Here is a 19,089-nt window from a genome sequence, read left to right on the forward strand (position 1 = left end):
GCATGCTGGGTAGGGTAGGCGGGGGGGGGGTGTAGCTGAGATGGCGGGTGGCGGTGTTGCGCGGTGAGGCCCGCACGGGCTCTCTCTGCGGCGGAGAGGTGTCTCCTCGGCCCAGGGGCTGGTCCCTTAGCGCCCTCAGCATCACTGCCCCCAGCCCGCATCCCTCATTGCTATCCCTGCTAGAAACCCTGTCACTGACGGAAGCGTGCCGCGGCCGCTCCAGTGAAACGCCCTGGCGCTCCAATGAGACGGGAGACGCCAGCACTAACCAGCGGCCCGCGCTCTGCTGGAACCGAGAAGACCTCTCCCAGGAGATGCTTATCTCAGACAACGAAACCTGGACCTGGAGGTCCAAAGAGCGGCTGACACGAGCTCTGCCAGGCCAGGTCTTTCATTGAAAGCTGCGGTGTCTTCGTGCGACACCGCTCCAGGGGCCTGTGCGAGCTCTGGGGCACTCCTGCCTAATCCCATCCACCACAGCTTTTTGTCCCCTCCAGAGCTAGATTAAGTCCCTGTCTGGAGTGTCTGAAGTTTTTTGATACTGTATTTAAGCTCTTTGATGGAGCTAATTTTACACCTTCACAGCCCTGGGTAAACCACAGCGGTGGTAATCAGATAGGCGATGTTGCATTTGAAAGGCACGGGGACTGTTCCCGCTGCAGTTGCTCAAGGGGTAAGTGTAGAGCTTGGATGACGTTAGTGCAAACGTAACCACAATTAGAATCGAGCCTCCTTATCCAAAAATGTGGAACCCCGAGCCAGTGGCACAGGGAAATGGGAGTGCTGGTGGAGCTGCAGGCTCAGTGTTGCAGAAGATTCATGTAAGGACCTGCAAGGCCCATTCAGACTACAAACAGTCACACACAACATTGCCCTACAAGGAGCTGCAGGAGGTTTCCCACTGGAGACCCCACAGGCAACACTTCCATAGCCACATTCCTGTGGGTACAGCCTTTGGGACAGGATGGTGGAAGCTTACCAGAGCAGAGCCAAGCTGTCTCCCAAACCCTCAGTGAGCTCTCCCTTCTCATCCTCCTGCCAGTGTTTTTAGTCCAGACACAATGACGATGCACATCAATTGCTGACTTAGGCAAGGCTCCAGCCTTCGATCAGACACACTGGGATGATGAGACAGACCCAGGCACATCCAGATTTGGCTGCTGATCAAAGGCAGGTGCTGACACGGGTGCCTTCTGTGCTTCCACGCCTGCCCTTGCCTGCAGCAATTAAGGGATAGCGTTTCGCTGCATGAGAACTCAGTTCTCAAGAGCGAAAGCAATGCTGCAATCAGTCAAGGAAGGTTGATACAGTCCCAGAGCCAGTGAAAAGTGACAGCGCTCCAGGGATGTGATGCAGGGTCTTCGTGGGGCTGTGTACGGGATGCAACAAGGCAGTGGGGCGAAGCCTGGCAATGGGCAGAGGTGGCCCAGCTCCCCCTCCCTCCATGCCTAGGTGTGGCATGGCAGTTACCTGTCCTGACGCCTGATCAGGGAAGAGATTGAGCTAATGAACTGACAAAGGAGGTTGCTCTCTCCCATCAGCACATTTCCACCCAGCCCATTTCCTCCCCAGTTTAGACCAGCATTCAGCATCCTCCCTGTTTCTACCTCTGGCTGAGGATTTCACAGATCAATGAGCTGCTTTGCCAGGGTCACCTGGGAGGCTGCAGAGGTTTATACAAAGACCCCCCCACAGGCCTCAATGCAAGGAAACACTGTAGTATTTAGTACATTATAGCTTGGAGGGTCTTGCTCCACCAGAAAATATGCCCAGAGTGGGGGAACCTCTATCCAAGCAGAACGGCTGGGATGGGGCAATATCACTCACCACAGGGCCAGGCAGGGACCTCGAGTCTGTGTAGGGGCTGTGTGGGGGTTACAGGGCCCAGGCACTGCTGCTCAGGACTGCTCTGCCACATCCTGGTCCTTTACAATCCTCCACAGCCCCCAGTGACTGCATTGCACTGGGGAAGAAGAGGAGGAGACGTGATGAGCTGGATCTCCACTGCTGGCTGCGATCTGCAGCCCCTTGCTGGCAGGGCTGGGGCCCACTGGAGCTGTCGCTGCCAGGGGTGCAGCCACCCGTGCTTTCACGTTGCGTTGGCGATGCTGCGTGGGAGCGGGGCGCGGGGCCGCCCAGGCGCCCTTGCGGACACACAGAGCCGCTTTGTCTGCGAGCAGCCACACAGACCCACAGAAACGGCCCCTCTCACAGCCAGGCACAATTAAAAATCATTTTAAGAAAGGAACACTGTAAAAACTGGGTGGGGAGGGGGAGGAGAACTCTGAGCAAATGCTCAAAGCCACACAAGAAGGAAATAGATTATAATCTCCCTAACGAACTGCAGAGTTAATCAGCATGGGCAGAAGCAATTGTGAACCTAGGTCTGATGTAGGGCTTGCTACCAGTGCCTGCTTTCAGAGGAGACCTTATACGAATGGGGGCTCTGCGCCCAGTGCAATAAAGAGTCCAAAGTCACAGGCGAATAGGCCTATATTTAAACAGAGGTGTTTGAACAAAATAACCACGATGCTGGCGCTTTTTGTGCAGGGAACTTTGCCAGAAGACTTGGCTTTTGTTCTTAGTCTTTCAGGGAGCAAATTAACTGAAGGAGACAGGCAGGCCAATGTTACTAAAGAGAGCTGACACATCCACCTGCTCCTGGATCGGATGGAGCCAATCCAGCCGCCTCTGGGAATCTTTTTTATCGCCTTCTGTGGACTTTGGACCAGATCCTGAAACAGGACTCCTGAAACAGGGAGTCCTGGAGACCAAGGGCGAGAACCTAAACTAAGTCCAAACAACAGTTACCTTCCTATACAAGCACTTAATTGCGGGGAGGCGTTGACCCGCCCAGAGTTCTTGAGTCCCCTGGAGGGAAGGCAGTGCTATGAATTTGTTATTCAGAAACATTAAAGCCCACACAACCTCAATGGGATTGGCTCTGATTTAAGCCAAAATCCACTGAGCAGGTTTGGGGCCTAAATAATCTATTCACCTAGGCCACAAATACCCCCTACATCCAAGGGTACCTAAACTTCTGAGGGAATGTAAAGAGTAGCTCAGCTTCCTTCTAATCCTGTTTTTATCTGGATCCAGGCACTTTCCCATTGCCTGCCCTGACACACAGAGGGAATTCAGCATCCATGTTCAAGTTCACCAGCGTCTATGTCCCTCTCAGCCCTCCAGGGACCAAATCAAAATCCACTGGGGCTTCTTTCTATCGATGGTGTCTGTTTTCTTTTAATAGGCTCTATTCTACAGTGGGAATCAAGACCCCGGATTGCAGAGAAGGAAAGTCGGTGTCTGCAGGGCCATGGACCTGCAAGGAAGGAGGTCTACAGGCCAAGAGTTCTAAAAGCTTTTATTGTTTGTTGGTTTCTGCTAACATCTGCATGACTCCAGTGACTAACAACCACCTTAAGGGAATGCATATGTTAGTTAAAGACTCCCTGGCCTTCCTGGTCATGGCTGAAGGCACACAAGGCCCAGGCTAACACAGTCTTTCTGAGGTTGGCAGCCAGAAGGCACTGCTCAGTCTGTAAAGGCTGCCCTGGATGCCATCTTCGCAGGGCTCACACGGTCAGGAGCACAGCAGATGAGGCAGTGGGCATTGCCAATAGCAACTGAGGGGAAATTGCAGTCCTGGACCTTGTGATGCAGAGCCACCAGTGGCTTCTCTAGGCAAGGCCTGCAGAGTCAAAACCAGCGTCCAGCCTGTGGGGAGTTGTCTCCAGAGGGCACACCTGAGCAGTCTGGAGGAAATGGCCCCATTGCCTTCTTCCCACATTGGACATATCTCTAAACCTCCTGGCAAGTTGTGGCTGCAGCCCTTGACTGATGAAAATTGAAGTATCTCCGCCTGGATGCCTTATATGTAGTTGCCTATAGGCTCTGTGCTGGGCTCTGGGGCAGGTGATGCCACACAGCATTTGTCTCCCTCCAGAAATGGCCAGATTGACTGTTTTGGCTCGCAGGGACATGCTGGGCCCACAGGTTACCCCTGGACTTTGCCATGCTGTTGGGCTAATTGGAAGGCTCTGTGGTCGTGATGTCTGCACGTGGAGGCTGCGACAGGCTGCTGTTCCCACCATTGCTCACATTTTCCTTGCTCTCATCCCTCGCAGGGTTGCTGCCTTTATCCTCCACTTTCTGCTTGAGTTTGAGGGAAGAATCTCTCCGGGAAAGGAGGGGTTGGTAGCCAGCGAAGCCTCCTCCACTCACATTTGTACGCTTGTCTGGGGACAAACAGAAATGGATTATTATTTTCCTAGGGTGAAAAGACAGTGGCGGTGCAGCCATGAGCCTCAACAACATTTTAAGTCTTTGCCAAATACTCTGCAGGCAGGAGGGAATATTGTCAGGTTTAGGGAGGTGTGAGTGTACAGGCAGAGAGGTTTGAGCACAGCAGCGGTCACACAAACTGTGGCAGCAGTTTGCAGCATGAAGTGAGGACAAACAACATCACGCTGCTTGAGATTTGACTTGGAAACTGCACTTGAGATCCTTCTGCTATGGGGCACAGGGTCTCATCATCAGAGTTATTAGTGTACTTGCTGACAGATGGGTCCTTCCAGCCCCCTGGCCACCTCCCACCACCCCCCAGAGAGAGGAATAGTCAGGAGACTTGGCAGCAGCAGTGAGATGTGTGTCCCAACAGAACCTCATTCAATAGTGGCAGAAGGGAGGCGTGACGACTTGGCCCAGTTTCTTACCTCCTGGCTCAATAGGATGCATCAGTCGATTCATCTGGACATTCCAGTGCTTGACGTTGGTGCTGGCTTGTCGCAGCTTCCGCTGGGCTGCCTGGAATGAGCCAGAAAAGAGGGGTGAATCAGTCACCCTACAGCCACGGGCCCAGGACCACTGGCAGGAATTTCCCTTCCCTGAATAAGCCTGGATTTGAGGCTTCCTCTAGGATGGAAACTGAGCTCACTCTCCCTTTGGCCTTCTAATCCATCTCCTCCTACCTTGCTTTTTCCTGCTCAAGTCCTCCCCTCTGTACACTCAAGGCCCGCCTGGATGCAACCCTGTCTAACATGCTCTAGGTGACCCTGCTGAGCAGGGAGGTTGGACTAGATGATCTCCAGAGGTCCCTTCCAACCTTACTGATTCTATGATACGCCCAGCGTTGTTATTGGTGCCCTCTGTAAAGACAGCAGTGCTGTCTGCCTGGGGCAGGACATACTTGTCTCACTTCAGCCACAGAATCACCCCATGCATATGCATGACACGACTTATAAAAACTCAGAGTCACATGACAAGGGAATGCCATCTTGGTGGCCTCTCTGCCTGCCCCCAGAGTCAGCCCCACAGGCAGCCCTGTCAGCAGAGTTCTCACAATACATCTGCCAACACAGCGAAAGGGGGGTGAAAGCACCTCAGCCTCCTCTCTGCTTCCCTGGGAGCTGCAAGCTGTATGTGGTTCAATGCTGAGCCAGGCACGGCTCAGCCAGCATTGCATGCTGACCCTCAAGTGCGAGGGATGCATCTGCTGAGGCTGATTGCTCTTTCTAGACAAACCTCTGGGCTGCTTTCCCTGCTGCAGCTAATATAATGCTCTAAATCCAGCTTGGCTACACCAGGGTACCTGAGAACAGGCTCTGTGCCTGGCACAGAGAATGATTTCCACAGCTCCTGGGTTTTCTCTAGCATGGAGAAGACTCCAGGGAGAGCTGGGAAGACCCCTGAGGCTCACAGCATGAAGGAACATGGTGCTAATGTAATGCTCACCATGACGTCTTGGTCCACTCGCTGCCTGTTCACTCTCACTTCTTCCAGCTGCTTCTGGGCCTCTTCCAGACACTTGTTCTTGTTCTCCATCTCCTGCTTGAGGACTTGCTTCTCTATCTGAGTTTTGATGATGTATTCCTCTTGCTCTTCCTTCAGCTTCATCAGCTGTTTCAACTTCTCCTCTTCCTCAGCTAGTAGCCTGTTGTGAAAGCACAAGAAGTGATTACATCCTCCTCCCAGTTCATCACCCACCAGTGTGCTTGCAAAACACAATGTTGCTGCCAGTGCTGGGTGCACTCTAGGCTATGCTGGCAGCTGGCCTGCTTGGACTGCGGTGAGCTTATCAGCCTCTGTCTGCAGCCCCAATGGCAGCAGGGCAGACTGGAGCCCTGGGGAGCAGGCGAGGGCAGTCACATTGCACTGAGGCTGCATTTGATGGCCCTACCGTGACCCCACACCCAGTCATTTCCACGGGACTGATGCTGATCGAAGAATGGCTGGGATGCACTGGTCCTACCTGGCTTGTGCGTATCTCACAGACTCTTCGTCCTGTCGCGCTTTCACCTCCTGTTGCAGGGCCTCCTGGAGACGCCCCTGCATTTCCTCTAGCTCTATGATGCGCTTGCGCTGACGTTCTGCCTCTGCCTCCTTCAGGACCATCTCTGCCTGCATGGAGGCACGAGCCTGTGGCAGGAAGAGCAGTTGTCAGTGTGGGTGGCTGGGCGCACTGACTGCCACCATGCCCAGTGCCCCAGCAACAGCATGGAGCCCTTTTGCCCCTGTACCCCTCGGTGGATGGGACCAGATGTCTCCCACACCACGAAGAGCCTATAGAGGTAGCTCCAGAGCAAGGCCTTGCCACTGCTCAGGGAGCCACCGCTTCCTTGGGAGCCAGCCCCATTGCCCATCACTTGGAGAGAGCTGAGATGCTCAGCAGCATTGGCTGCAGGGACAGAAATGGGCTCCCTGACCAGCACTGTGCCAGCACTCGCTTCTCACCTGCCCCCAGCTTCACAGACCCCAAAGCAAGTGGTCTCCCTATCCTGCTCTTTGGGTATCTCATGCATGTGGCAGCAGCATTACTGCAAGAGGAGGGTGTGCTCCTAAAGGCACACTGATCCTCCAAATCTTCCAATCCAATGTGAGCAAGGGAAGGGACTGGCTATCTCACGAGGGATGCTGCCCCCATGGCAGGGCACTCACCTGCTCGGCCTCCCGCAGCTGGATCTCCAGTGTCCTCTGCATCTGCTCGTGCTGCTGCCTCCGCCGCTGCTCCTCCTCCTGCAAGAGCAGCTCTGCCTGCCGCTGGGCCTCCTTGAGCAGCTCCAGTTCCTGCAGCTTCCTCTCCTTCTCTTCCTGGAGCTGCTTGAGCCGCTTCGTCTCCTCCTCCTTGGCTGCCTTGCGCTGCTCCCGTTGCTCCCGCTGCTCCCGCCGCTTCTGCTTGAGGTCTTTGTGCAGGGATTTCTTGCCCTCGGCCTGCAGCCGGATGGCTGTCTGGATGGCTGGGGAGGGAAGGAAGGACGGTCAACCAGACTGCCTCCCCGGCCATGGCGAGCACAGCATGGTCATGCCAGGCAGGGGGCATAGAGCCAGCATGGGGGCACGGACCTAGTGTCCACTCCTGGCGCTGCCGGGTGTCAGAGGCACTCATCTCATACGTGCGGGAGGATGTCTTCACGCAGAACATGCACCTCTTCCCATCGCGGTCAGGCAGCACCTGTGGGGAGAGGAAAGGGAACGATAATACCCCAGGCTGCCTGGGAAAAGGGAGCAACCAAGGGATGAGGATCAAAATAAATCCTCAGATCCACTCTCTCACCCCCAAATTGTTCTTACGTCTGCTGTGTTCAGACCCGAAAACTAGCAAACTCATGCCACATAATCCACTACTTGTGACCTCTGGGCTTCTTGCAGCAGGAGAAATATCTGTTTCTGCTGGTCTTTCTCTAGCTCCCTGAGGGAGCTTTTCCAACTTGGGTTATAGGATTCAATCTCCCATGCTCATGGACATGAAACCACTGCAGTGTATTTTCTGGTCCTCCTTCCCAGGGTCCATTAGCCTCTGTCTCAGCTATGCTAGGTCTTGCAGCACGGGTGCTGAGCAGGAAGCATTATCCCAGCTGCCCAACAACCCCCCGAGCCATGTGCGGGGTTCTACCTCCACGCAGCAGTGCTTGTCTAATGTGATGCTCCCCTTCTTCTCCTTCCGATCCTCACTCATGTAGTAAGACAGGACACTGGGCTTCAGTGTGAACCACCGCTCTGACCAGTTCCTCCTCAGATGGCCCTTCTTCCAGAGGTAGCCCTGCATCCAAGAGACCCAGGGATCACCGAAGGTGGTAGGAGGGGTGTCATGTGATGGTATCATAACCATGTCCATGTAGAGGCAGAAGAAAAATAGACCCCCCCCCCCAGAGAAGGATCCACTGTCATGCAGGGACTAGTGGAGGCAGGAGCACGTCTGGACCAGCTGCATGGGGCTGTCACAGCCTTTCTGACCCAGCTGGAAACCTGAGACCAGCTCCTTGCGAAACAGGCTGTGTCCCAGCACACAGGGCCCCCCTTGCCTGTTTGAGCACGTCCTCGATGACCTCCTGGTACACCTCCTCCACAGCCATGCTGATGGCCTCCTGCTCGATGCCTCGCAGGAACCGCCCAGAGTTCACCATGTCCAGGAACTGCCAGACCGTGAGGCCGCCCTGCCCCTGTGGCTCCTGAGAGAGGTAGTCATCCAGCTCGCAGGAGTTCAGCTCCACATTCATGGCTGTGCAGATCTTCTTCAGCAGGTACTCCACCTGCGGGGACAGGGAGCTCAGCTGCAGGGAGAAGTGAGAGCCCTTCCCACCCTTCAGCCACTGACTTGGAGCAGTGACATGCATTTTGGAGGGCCCTGGGTGACATCCCTCCAGTCTGGAGATGCACGACCCCTTATCACAGAATTATCGCCCCTTGCGATGGCCGATGGTAATGTTTGGGCTGTTGCAGGCTGCATGCAGACTCAGGAGGTTGGCACAGGGCTAGTGCTCATGAAGCTTTTTTCTTTTGACCACAAGGTTTAGGTGTTTTTGGAAACGCTTCAGAAGTAGGATGTGTTAGGGAGACTAGACCAATACTGCTATCCTCCAAACCTGATCCACCACGCAGGTGTCTCAGACCATTGCTGTGACCTTAGTACCACTTTGGTTTCCCTCTGATATAGTAACCTGTTGCCATGAAAACACTGGGGAGGAGCAGGGGAGGAGCTGGGGCAAAGGTCCCCACAGAGGAGATGAACCTCATTAGGAAATAAATAAATAATCTGCTTTAAAAGAGCTACAATCGCTGAAAATAACATGATGTCATGAAGATATATTTCAGCTCAAGTTCTGCTGTCAGCTGTCACAGCCTAGCTGCAGATCTGGGACCCAAGAGGTGGGAGTGACTCTGCCGGGAGCCATGGGAGAAGGTGAAACCCAGCAAAGTCCCCACACCCAGATGGATTTTCCCCTCCTCATCATCTAACTCAGAGAAGGGAAAGAATTTTCATGTAAGGTTGTTTTTTTTCAAGCCTAGCCTAGTAAGCAAAAAGATGATTCAGTTTGTCATGGTCTGGGGAACAGGAAATACCTCTCCCGGGGAACAGGAAGTGCGGTTGCCCTTGTACATCTGCGCAACACTGGGTTTCTTTTTCTTTTTTGCCCCCTTTTCTTTCTTTTTCTCCTTTTTCTTCTTTTCTTTTCTTTTTCTCTCTCTCTCTCTTTTTTTTTGCTGATCTTTGGGGGGAGATAGCGCAGAAGCAGATAGCAGCTGATTGCCCAGCTGAGCTCAGTCCCTTGCGAGTGCAGCAAGAGCAGGGAGGTTGCTTTGGAGCATGTCCCTCCTTCCCAGATCTGCCCAGCTTCCCATGGGGTTTTAATCTGCTCCCCTAGAAATGAGAAAGCTCTCCCTCCAAATGCAGCGTGGAATTTGGAGATTACTGCGAGCGGCTTTGCGGAGTGGCCTGGACACCTCACCCTTAACTCTCTGGATGCTGGGCAAGGAGTGAGCACACGGTGACAGCGGGCACGGAGAGGGACAGCCGATTTTGCTGCCTTCATGATGGCTGAGAGACACAGCCCCCCTTTGGCCTCACGCACAGCTGTGCTGGCAGCGATTGCACGGGGAGCATCTCCATCGCAACAGCACATTTAAAAGCTTTCTCCCTGTCTTCTCTTTCTCCCCCATTAAAATCAGAAAGAGCCCTCCAACGCCATGCTCTCCGTAATTCTCGGACATCAGGCAAGAGACCATCCACAGCAGGGAGAAAGGAGTTGAGCTGTGGATGCTCCTTAGTTAGGGATCTGAGAATTAGCACATTCATTTCACAGCTGGTAAAAAAGCTTCGTTGCCGGCATCAGCTGGGAGCCACAGAAAGGCACTCTGGCACCAGCCCATGCTCCATCCTCCAGGGAGTCTATCCTGAGAGGCTTAAGCATTTTGGAAGGATCCTAGGAGCTGCCACCAGGTCACTCCCCTTTCCTGGGGCACAAGCGGTGGCTGTGGCCATAGTTGGGGGTGCCCAGGGCAGGTGCCTGTTCCTCCCATCCTGCTCATGGGCTGCTTTTTCTGTCACACCCAGAAGCACCATGCCTAGCAGGATGTGGTGAAACGGCCTTAGGAAAGACACGTCAGGAAACGATAACGGGACATTTCAGCCTAAAATCAGCTTTGCCAGCATACAGAGCCCTGGGAGGCCAGGAACGGAGCTGTGAGTGAGGCAGGTAGGAGGAGAAGACAGTTCCTACCTCATCTGGCACCATGACAAGAGGGTATTTGTCTTCAGAGAGGAAGTTGAAGAGACACCAGAGCTTGAAGGCATCTTGGTGAGACACAATGCTGTTCCCATTCCGGTCAGGCTTATAATTCTTCTTCGCAGTCAGGGTCCAGCAGAGCTCATCAAAGTTTTCTTTGACAAAAGCACCTTCCTCCACCTGTAGCCAAGACCCAGCATGGTGAACATACAGCTACATGATTACAAAGCTTCTGAGGGGAAACGCTGGAGGAAGGGCAAAAACTCTTTTCATCGGAAATCTCCTGCCCCTGCCAGAAACGCTAACTGATTTATATGTGGGACAGCAGAAAGGGATTTGCACATGGCTACGGAGTGGAACTGAGCACTGAACCCCTACGCTAGCAGGCGTTCAGCACAGATCCCCTTGCACGGGCAACTAAGGCATGGTGGCTGGTAGAGAAAGCGCTGCGGGATTGCTGCAGCGCCTGGGCATCGCGACACAACATCTGCCTTGTGACTCGGCCAAAGATGATGCAGCCCTCTCTCAGGCAGCCTTGGCAGGCCCTGCCACGGCGTTGAAGAGCCAGTAGGCAGCAGAAAACAGCAAAGCACACTTAGCATTCTGGTGGGCTCTCCAAGTCCACATCTCAAAGGCTTTCGTGGCTTTGCAAAAAGAGGAAGCGAGGCCCTGCAAAGGGAAGAGCTGTGCCAGAGAGAGGCAGCAATGGAGGCAGGAATGAAGCCTCCATCGCCTCGGCCTCGCTGCCCGTCCAAAAGCGACCACCTATATGACTAGCCTTCAGAGCTGGGCTTCCTGTGTAATTTCAGTGAGTTCAGTGATGAGTCAGTTCAGTTCTGTGAAACATGGGTGAACTGTGGCAGGGACCAAACTCATTTGGCCACGTCTGGCTGCTCTGTCCTAGCGTTTGCCCAGGAGGGTCCTACCAAGCCACACAAGCCACGTGCAGGCAGAGTGGAGGCCAACCACAGCCTGCAATGGCTGAGCTGGAGAAGCAGCTTCGGTGTCCTGCACCTAGGAAGGGATAACCCCTTGCAATGGTGTCCATTTCTGGGCTCCCTAGTACAAGAGAGATATGGAACTACTGCACAGAGTCCAGCATAGGGCTATGAAGATGATCAGAGGACAGGAGCATCTCTCTTATGAGGAAAGGCTGCGAGGGCTGGACCTGTTTAGCCTGGAGAAGACTGAGTGGGGATCTTATCAATGTCTACAAATACTTTAAGGGACGGTATCAAGAGGATGGGACCAGACTCTTTTCAGTGATGCTAAGCAACTGGACAAGAGACAACAGGCACAAACTGAAACACAGGAAGTTCTGCCTGAATACAAGGAAGAACTTCTTCATTGTGAGAGTGATAGAGCACTGGAACAGGCTGCCCAGAGAGGTTGCAGAGTCTCCTTCTCTGGAGATATTCCAAACCTGCCTGGACGCATTCCTATGCAACATGCTCTGGGTGACCCTGCCTGAGCAGGGGGCTGGACTAGGTGGTCTCCAGAGGTCCCTTCCAACCTTGACCATTCTGTGATTCTATAGATCCTAGATACCAGGAAAAACTAAAAGCCCCACTTACTAGGAAAAACCACTTCCCCTCTCCAACTGCCTCTGGCATTTTATTAGCCATGGTGAAAGCAGAAGGGGGTTTAAAGGTCATCATGGGAAGAATCACTTGAAAAACTGCAAACCGTGGGCCACTCAACAGGAGGATCAGACAGGGCTGACCCTGGGCACAGCACAAATACCCGACGGCCCCACGCTGGGAGGCCTTCTTGCATCTCCAGTGGGGTTTCAGGCTCTCCAAACTGCCTTCCTAAGGCAGAAGGAGCAGGGGAAGGCTCTGCCCTCTCCCTGCAGAGCAGATCCCTGAAGCCGCCACGATCGTGAGGAGCCAGCACTGTAAGGGGCAGGCTGGACGCTGGGCTGACGCAGTCCAGGCTGCCTTGGGGCAAGGCCAGGACCTGCATGGAGAGAGGCACTCGAGCCTCCCCCAGAGAAATCTCAGCTCCTTTTGCACTTGCTGCTGCTTGGGCTGAATAACAACCTCTAGCAAGAAAGATGACGTCCTGAGCTGAAGGCGGAGGCACGTCCTGGCCTCAGAGGCTCACGCCAAAATCCCTTGCCTGGCACACACCAAAACCGGGGCTCCGCAGGCTGACGGAGCGGCACGGTTCAATCCGAGCAGCCTCAGCCCTTTAGGAGGCAGCAGGCAAAGCAAGGGTTACTGCACCCAGCGCCAGGCCCCCCTGCTTTACAGCGCACAGTGGAAGAAAGCTGTCAGTCATTTTTCCTCTCCCCACATGCCCGGAGGAAACGTGCGCCGAGCCGCAGAGCCTCGCTGTGCAAAACAAAAGTGCCTTTGAGCCGTGGAAAAAGAGAGAAACCCACCCACTCCCCACCCCTTGGCACCCCCAGCGCCCCCGGCCTCCGCTCCGGCCCGAGCACCCCACCCTCCTCCGTCTCCTCCGCTTTCTGCCAAACGCCTGAGAGGTCACGGCTCAAATCCGAACAGGGGTGGAGGGGGAAAAAAAAAAAAAAGGGCTGGGACAGGCCGCTAGGTTTCCTCCGCCCGAGTGATGATTTCTCTCTCGGAGCCCTTCAGGAAACGCTGCCCCAGATGCGCCTGCAACCCAAGCCCGCTGCAGCGGCAGGGGCGGCTTTGCCTTTGCAAAGGCCCCGGGTGCAAACGTTTTTTTTTTCTCTCTCTCTTTTTGGCAGACAGCTGAGCGCTCGCCCCCTCTCCCCGTCCGTCCGTCCCGGCTCCGCACCGGGCGCCGGGGTGGCCACGGGACGAGGGAGCAGAGCGTGCCCGGCGCGCTCACCTTGTCCAGGATGTACTTGTTGAGATAGGGCATGTAGCCCTGGCTGGACACCGGCCCGTCGTCGTCGTCTCGGAAATGCTCTTCCAGGGCCACGGGATCGTGGGGGATGCGCAGCACCGTGTACAGGTTGTGCGACAGCACCTGGCGGAGCACGAGGAGGAGAGGAGAAGGGCTTTCGAGGGCGAAACCGCGTGCGCGGCGCCCCGCTCCCCGCCGCGGCGTCCCCTTGACGCAGCCGCGTCGCCGCGGGGCTCGGCCTCGGGCGGTCACAGCAGGGCGGGGAGCATTCCTAAATACAAATTTTTAGATAATCAGACGGAAACAGCCTCAAAGGCATTTAGAATTGAGGATTTTTTTTTTCCAACTTTCATTTCTCTTCTTTCTTAGCACATGAGGAACTCTCTTTTTAATTTTTTTTTTAAGGGACTGTTCCAAACATTACAAAGCAAACGAGACGCGCTTTGATCTAGCGAGGGTGACGAGTCGCCCCAATCCATGCTGCTCGGCAGCTGCCTTGAAGGATCGCTTGAAAAACTAGGTAACCGCGCCGTACTCCGCATCTGCTGCCGTGCTGCAAGCCAGCAGCAGTTGCTTTGTGTGGCTGTGTCATTGAAAGGCATCGAAACGAAAAAAAAAATCCAAAACAAAGTAAAAGAAGCTCAGGAAAGGTTTCGGAGGGGCCGGAGGGGAAGGCGGCCGGCCTCGTGGGGCGGCTCGCGACCTGTCTGGGAACATCCTTCCCCTGTGAAAGGCCACCGCAGGCCACACCACCTGCTGCACCTCGAAACCCTCCTTGCCCAGCCGGATTTTCGCTCACTTTTTTGTCCTCCGGGATGACGTCATCAGCGGGGCTCCGCCCGGCCGATAAACCCCCGGGGCGCCCTGTTTCTCGGGGATGGGCTCTGGACTACATCTCCCATGATGCATAGGGCAGAGCCGCCAGCCTCCCTGCCGTCACGCCGTCGCGATGCACCATGGGAGATGTAGTCCGAACTGTTCCCCACCACCACCACCGTTAACCGCCATGAGAACGGGACTTGTTGCGTCCCAAATTCGCCGTTTTTCCAGCCGCCTTGGCTCCTTTTTCCCCTTGCCCTTGGCTGCCTGCAGCCTCACGTGCCATCCCCAAAGCCCGACGCCTCCCTGGACGGAACAAGCTGGAGAAACAGCCGGCCCTGAGCCTTCACCCCGGGGAAGGCCGGGGAGCGAGGCCAAGCCTCGCCGCGGGCCGGGCAGCCGCATCTCGCCCCAGCGCCTCGCAGAGCAGAGGAAGCTGGGACCAAGCACGTAACGGTGCCAGAGGACGGCGGCCCCTTTCCTCCTGCCCGCCCTGGGAGGCGCCGGAGCAGTCCCTTTAGCCGCTTGCTTTGTTTTCTGCCTGTCTGCCTCGCTGTCCCACCTGCCGCGTCCCCTTTCCGCCTCCCGCCGCAGGTCACAAACCGCCACGCCGAGCTGCGCTCAGACCATTCCCAGCACTGGCCAAACTGGGACCCCCCAGCCTGGGCCGCGTTCGATGAGCACGGGAGCTTTCGGGCCAAGCTAGGCGCCTCCTTTCCACCCCCCGAGACGGTTCATAAACTGGCCGTGGCGAAGCCAACCCCGTCCATCGAGACCTTGGTTAAATCCAGAGAGCTGCAGAGATGGCTGGTGAGAGCAGCCTTCCCCGAGCCGGCAGCCCCGCCAGCGCGCACGGGGTGCCCGGCCCCTCCCGGACGCGCAGCCGGCGCTGCCTCGGGCCTGGCACCGCAGGCTCTGCGTTTCCAAGCAAAAGCTGCCAGGGTGGGAAAAAAAAGTAAAAAGAGTGAGCAACCCCTAGCAGAACTGCTCCAAATTAAGGGTTTGTGCGTTGTTCTAGCAGGGTTCCCCATCCCAAACGGCACGCAACCAAGCCGGCTTGCCGACGAGGGCCTGGCCGAGACGCCAGAGCTAAGGGCAGCTTCCAGGGAGTTCATTTAATCCGCTCAGCCCTTGGCCTGGCCCCTGCTCTGCAACGCAGAGCTGCTTGTGCCCTACCCCCATGCAGCAGCACCTCTGCCCACTCTGCCAGGGCTTTGCTATAGCCGGCAGGCTCGGGAGGCCAAACTGCTCCTGCTGACCAGGACGGGACCAGAGCAGAGCTGCAAGAGGGAAAGTCCCAAGATGGTGCAAGAGCAGACAGCCCCGCGGCACCTGCCTGCTTCCCTGGGACAGCGCTCCGGCACGACTGCGGTGAACACGTGGCTCTCCGCACACCCGGCAAGCGGGAGCCGTGCCCTGCATCACGGACATCCCAAGGAGATGGGAAATAGCTCTCCCTCTAAAGCGCGGATGGGGCAGCATGAAGGTAGACAGCTTCTCCAAAACCAGGCGTAGTGTGTGCCCATCCTGGGAACAGAAATACCCAAGGTCTCTTGACTCCTAGTACATAACCACAAGACTGTCCTTCCTTCCTGTGCAGATGCATACTTACACTCGTGTGTACATACTTGCATATGCATATACATATAAAGAGCTAAACTACTGAACCCAATAGCTTCCCACAGCTGTGCCATCAAGCTTTGAAATGCTGCTAAATTTACTTACGCAGCCAGCTGAAAAGGAGTTCAGAGGAGTTTAACACCCAGCTCCCGTCAGCTTTCTTAGAATCTACCAGCAAAAGCCAGCGCCTGGCTGGTGGGGCCAACTGCGCTTTGCTTCCGTAGGTGCACGCGCTCTGCGCCAGCAGCAGCTCTCCCACCCTCGTTCCCGACCCTTCTTGTAGCAACACGCCTGGCCCAGGGAGCAGAGCACAGCCACGCATCGCCCTCTCCACGCAGCCCGGCCAGGAGAAGTCTCCAGAGGACGTGGCGACGACTGCTTTATTTCCTTACTTGCTCAAACAATGCGCCTGCAAGACTGACTTTATTCTGCATCGAACTTACAGGCAGAAACCCCAGTGCTGGCTTGTGTGGGCTGGGGAAATCTGGGCCTCTCATGAATTTTGCACCAAGGGGCAATGGAAATGAGGTCTCTCCTGCCCTGAGGCAGGTGGAAAGTTATCCAGAACTGAGACTCATCGTAGAGAAAACGCACATTGGTGTTTCCAACACAGTACACGCATGGCTCAGTAAGGCCAAAGAGCCTCTCCCCCGCACAGACCCGGACTCGCCTCCAAGCAGCCGTTCCCATTTCAATGCTGAAAGCGTGGGAGGAAAGCCAGGGGCAAATTTCCTTTCTGCTCTAAAATGTCACTCTGGAAAAAACGTCGCTGTGGAGATTCCCTCCGCGGCACCTCTGATGGAGCCCAGTGCCCCTTGGCCCCGTGCACGAGGTGGGTTTGCAGCTCCACCTCCCCTCCTGCACAGACTCTCTAGGAAACTGCTGTTAAAACTAGGGTCTCTGCGGCCTCCGCATCACCAGCAGTGATAAAGATCTTGCAAGACAGATGCTGTGTGTGTAACACCAGTGCTTTCAAAGCGTGATTGCATGTTTGGGGCCAAGAGCAAGCCTGGGATGGGGCTTAGGACCCAAAGCCAAACTGGTAAAAGTGCCCGCATACCCTAGGGGCAGGGAGGTAACTCAGGAGAGCACAGCACCCATTTCTGGGAATTAGCAAAGAGAATTAAGCTCTGGCCTACTTTTCTTTAATTCCTTCAGCTATTTCTACAGTTTTGAGTGCCTTAAAAAATTGTGAATTGAGCCCTTATTTTGTGGCTCTGAAGATGCTTGACTGAGCGGCACCTGGGTCCCATCCCAGCTGAGCTGAGCAAACACAACGCGATTGCTCCCGGCCGCAGCGGCCGCGCAGGGCCGCTCTGCCAGGGAGAGCGATGCTGCAGGTGCCTTCGCACACCAGCGACACGCTTGGGCATTTGCCCAGCTGTTCCCCCCCACCACGGCACCGCTCCGGGGCCATCATCTCCGGCGCGGGCTGAACTCAGCCTTGCTGGAGGTCCTCTGCCCAGCTCCTGCTGCTCTAGACCTGTTCAGAAAAAAACTCTCATTTATGGACGAAACACTTCCCCCTCACCAAAGCCGAGTGCCTTCCCTGTGGGCTCTCCTAGGGGAACCCCTCGAAGGTAGAGCGAGAAAGAGGAAAAGAGGTTTCCTTACATCGCCTCTTTCACAACACGTCTCCCAAAGTCGAAGCTGCTGCCAGGTCCTCCTGACGCAACATTTCACCGTGTTTTGCATGTTTCTAGCTCAGGTTTTTTCTCTGCATCAAAACCCCCTGCTCCAAGCAGCATTTCCAACCCCGGAGCCAGCGTAAGAACAAGAATGTGACTTTTAAGCAGGGCAGAAAAAAAAATTCAAAGGAAAAAGGTTAGTAACTACTGTAGAAGCAGAGGAGAAAACCTGGTGGATTTGATGAGACCCAGACAAAAGGCTTTAAAAAGCCATGAGAATTTTTAACAAGTGCTGAACTTGGGAGCCTGCTGCAAAGCTTCCAAAGGGGATGGGGAAAGGGGCAATCAGTGTTTTTTAAAAAGCAATATGGTATTTCTGGGCCAGACCGCCACGGAGTTTTATTTTTAAAAGCGGTCTTCCTCTACCTATCTACCCACTGCTTGAACAGGAAGGAGAAACGCGGGTGCTCAGACAAGCAAGAAAATACAACCAAGATAGGGCTGCTGCTTGGGTACAAGGAAGTGTTAGGGAGCAAAAACACCTCAGAAAAATAGATTTCTCCCCAAAGATCTCCACTGATGAGATATACTTGAATGTTAACTCTCTGCTACTTCTTCTTCCCTTCTTTTTTTTTCTTTTTTTTTCTTTTTAAGACACAGAGAACTTCACTAAAACAAAATCCTAAGTGTGGAGGAGATGGCAGGATCTTATTATTCTCAATATTTAGCAATTCTTCCAATTGCTCTGTGGAAAGCGAAGCAGCTGCAAAGCATCACTGGAGCCACTCTGCCCCCCGTAACCCGCCTGCGAGCCCGGAGGCGAGGCAGAGCCGAGGCACGCCGAGCCCCGAGCCCCCAGCGTGCCGCCGGCCCCCCTCGGTACTCACTTTGAGCTGAGATTTGGACACCTTGCCGCTCTTCTCCACGTCCAGGGCCGTGAAGGCGTACCAGATGGATTTCAACAGCTCTGCTCGCAGGTCCATGGCTACAGGCGCTGATGACAGAGGCTGCTCTGTCAACGTTGAGAATCCGGTTTCAGGAAACCGACGGCCTCGACAGCGGAGCTTGCGCGAAGCAGGAGCGCCATCTGCTTGGACGCGCCTCGGAGTGGCCCGCGGCCCTCTGCCATCCTCCTGCCCGCCTTGGGGCCCGGGCGCATCTCTGCCCGCCGGTCCCCCAGGCACGCGCTGCCTCCGGCTCCTGGCTCCCCGTGGCAGGCTGCAGGCAGGGGATCAGCTCTGGGCACGGTGTTCACAGCTGCACAGCTCTTGATCTACAAACACTCGGGACATTGTCCTGCACATTTGCCTTGTGGTTCACAGGGGCTGACGTCTGCTGACGTCCAAGAGCCTCTGCCAGGCCCGGAGCACCTGCAGAGGCAGATCCCAGGGCCAAGGGAAGGCAAGAGAGGCACTTTAGGGCTTGCTTGGAAAATGAGTGTGAGAATCCAAGCACAAACTGGGCAAGAATTTGTAATCCTTTGCAATCTCAGCCTGGAGATCAAAAGCTTCCTCAGCACTTGTTCTGCAGAGAGAAATCCCCTCCCTCCACAAAGCAGCAGCTTCCTCTTCTCAAGATTTAAATTGAGCTTCCCCTAGCAGCAGGAGCACAGACCGTGCCACACGTGAAAGCTCCAGCCCTGCTTGTTTTGAGCTCAGTCACAGCAGAAAAGGCAAGCTGAA

The 19,089-nt window shown here is 55.1% G+C and overlaps 2 protein-coding genes across 2 annotated transcripts in view; one reads left to right on the forward strand and one right to left on the reverse strand.

The window, feature by feature from the left end:
* The window catches only part of RPS10 (ribosomal protein S10), a 382,514-nt gene that overhangs the window by 58,187 nt on the left and 305,238 nt on the right, over positions 1 to 19,089 (forward strand). The window lies entirely within an intron of this gene.
* On the reverse strand, positions 3,371 to 18,412 carry DEF6 (DEF6 guanine nucleotide exchange factor). Its single transcript, XM_062594874.1, has 11 exons — positions 18,295 to 18,412; positions 13,323 to 13,463; positions 10,497 to 10,682; positions 8,301 to 8,528; positions 7,892 to 8,038; positions 7,342 to 7,450; positions 6,937 to 7,235; positions 6,251 to 6,417; positions 5,734 to 5,932; positions 4,716 to 4,806; positions 3,371 to 4,238 (listed from the first exon to the last, which is right to left on the reverse strand). The coding sequence occupies exons 1-11, from the start codon at positions 18,388 to 18,390 to the stop codon at positions 4,027 to 4,029; spliced, it is 1,875 nt and encodes a 624-aa protein (XP_062450858.1). The 5' UTR covers positions 18,391 to 18,412; the 3' UTR covers positions 3,371 to 4,026.

Source organism: Rhea pennata, chromosome 25 (assembly GCF_028389875.1).
Source record: "Rhea pennata isolate bPtePen1 chromosome 25, bPtePen1.pri, whole genome shotgun sequence".
NCBI classification, from domain to species: domain Eukaryota; kingdom Metazoa; phylum Chordata; class Aves; order Rheiformes; family Rheidae; genus Rhea; species Rhea pennata.

Bases quoted from the DNA above. Each gene is read 5' to 3' on its own strand.
- DEF6 (XM_062594874.1), bottom strand. From the start codon at position 18,390: ATGGACCTGCGAGCAGAGCTGTTGAAATCCATCTGGTACGCCTTCACG. The intron at 10,683-13,322 runs GTGAGCGCGCCG...TCTTGGCTACAG, and splicing joins ACAAGTACATCCTGGACAAG to GTGGAGGAAGGTGCTTTTGT. The intron at 7,451-7,891 runs GTAGAACCCCGC...CTCTCCCCACAG, and splicing joins ACAAGCACTGCTGCGTGGAG to GTGCTGCCTGACCGCGATGG.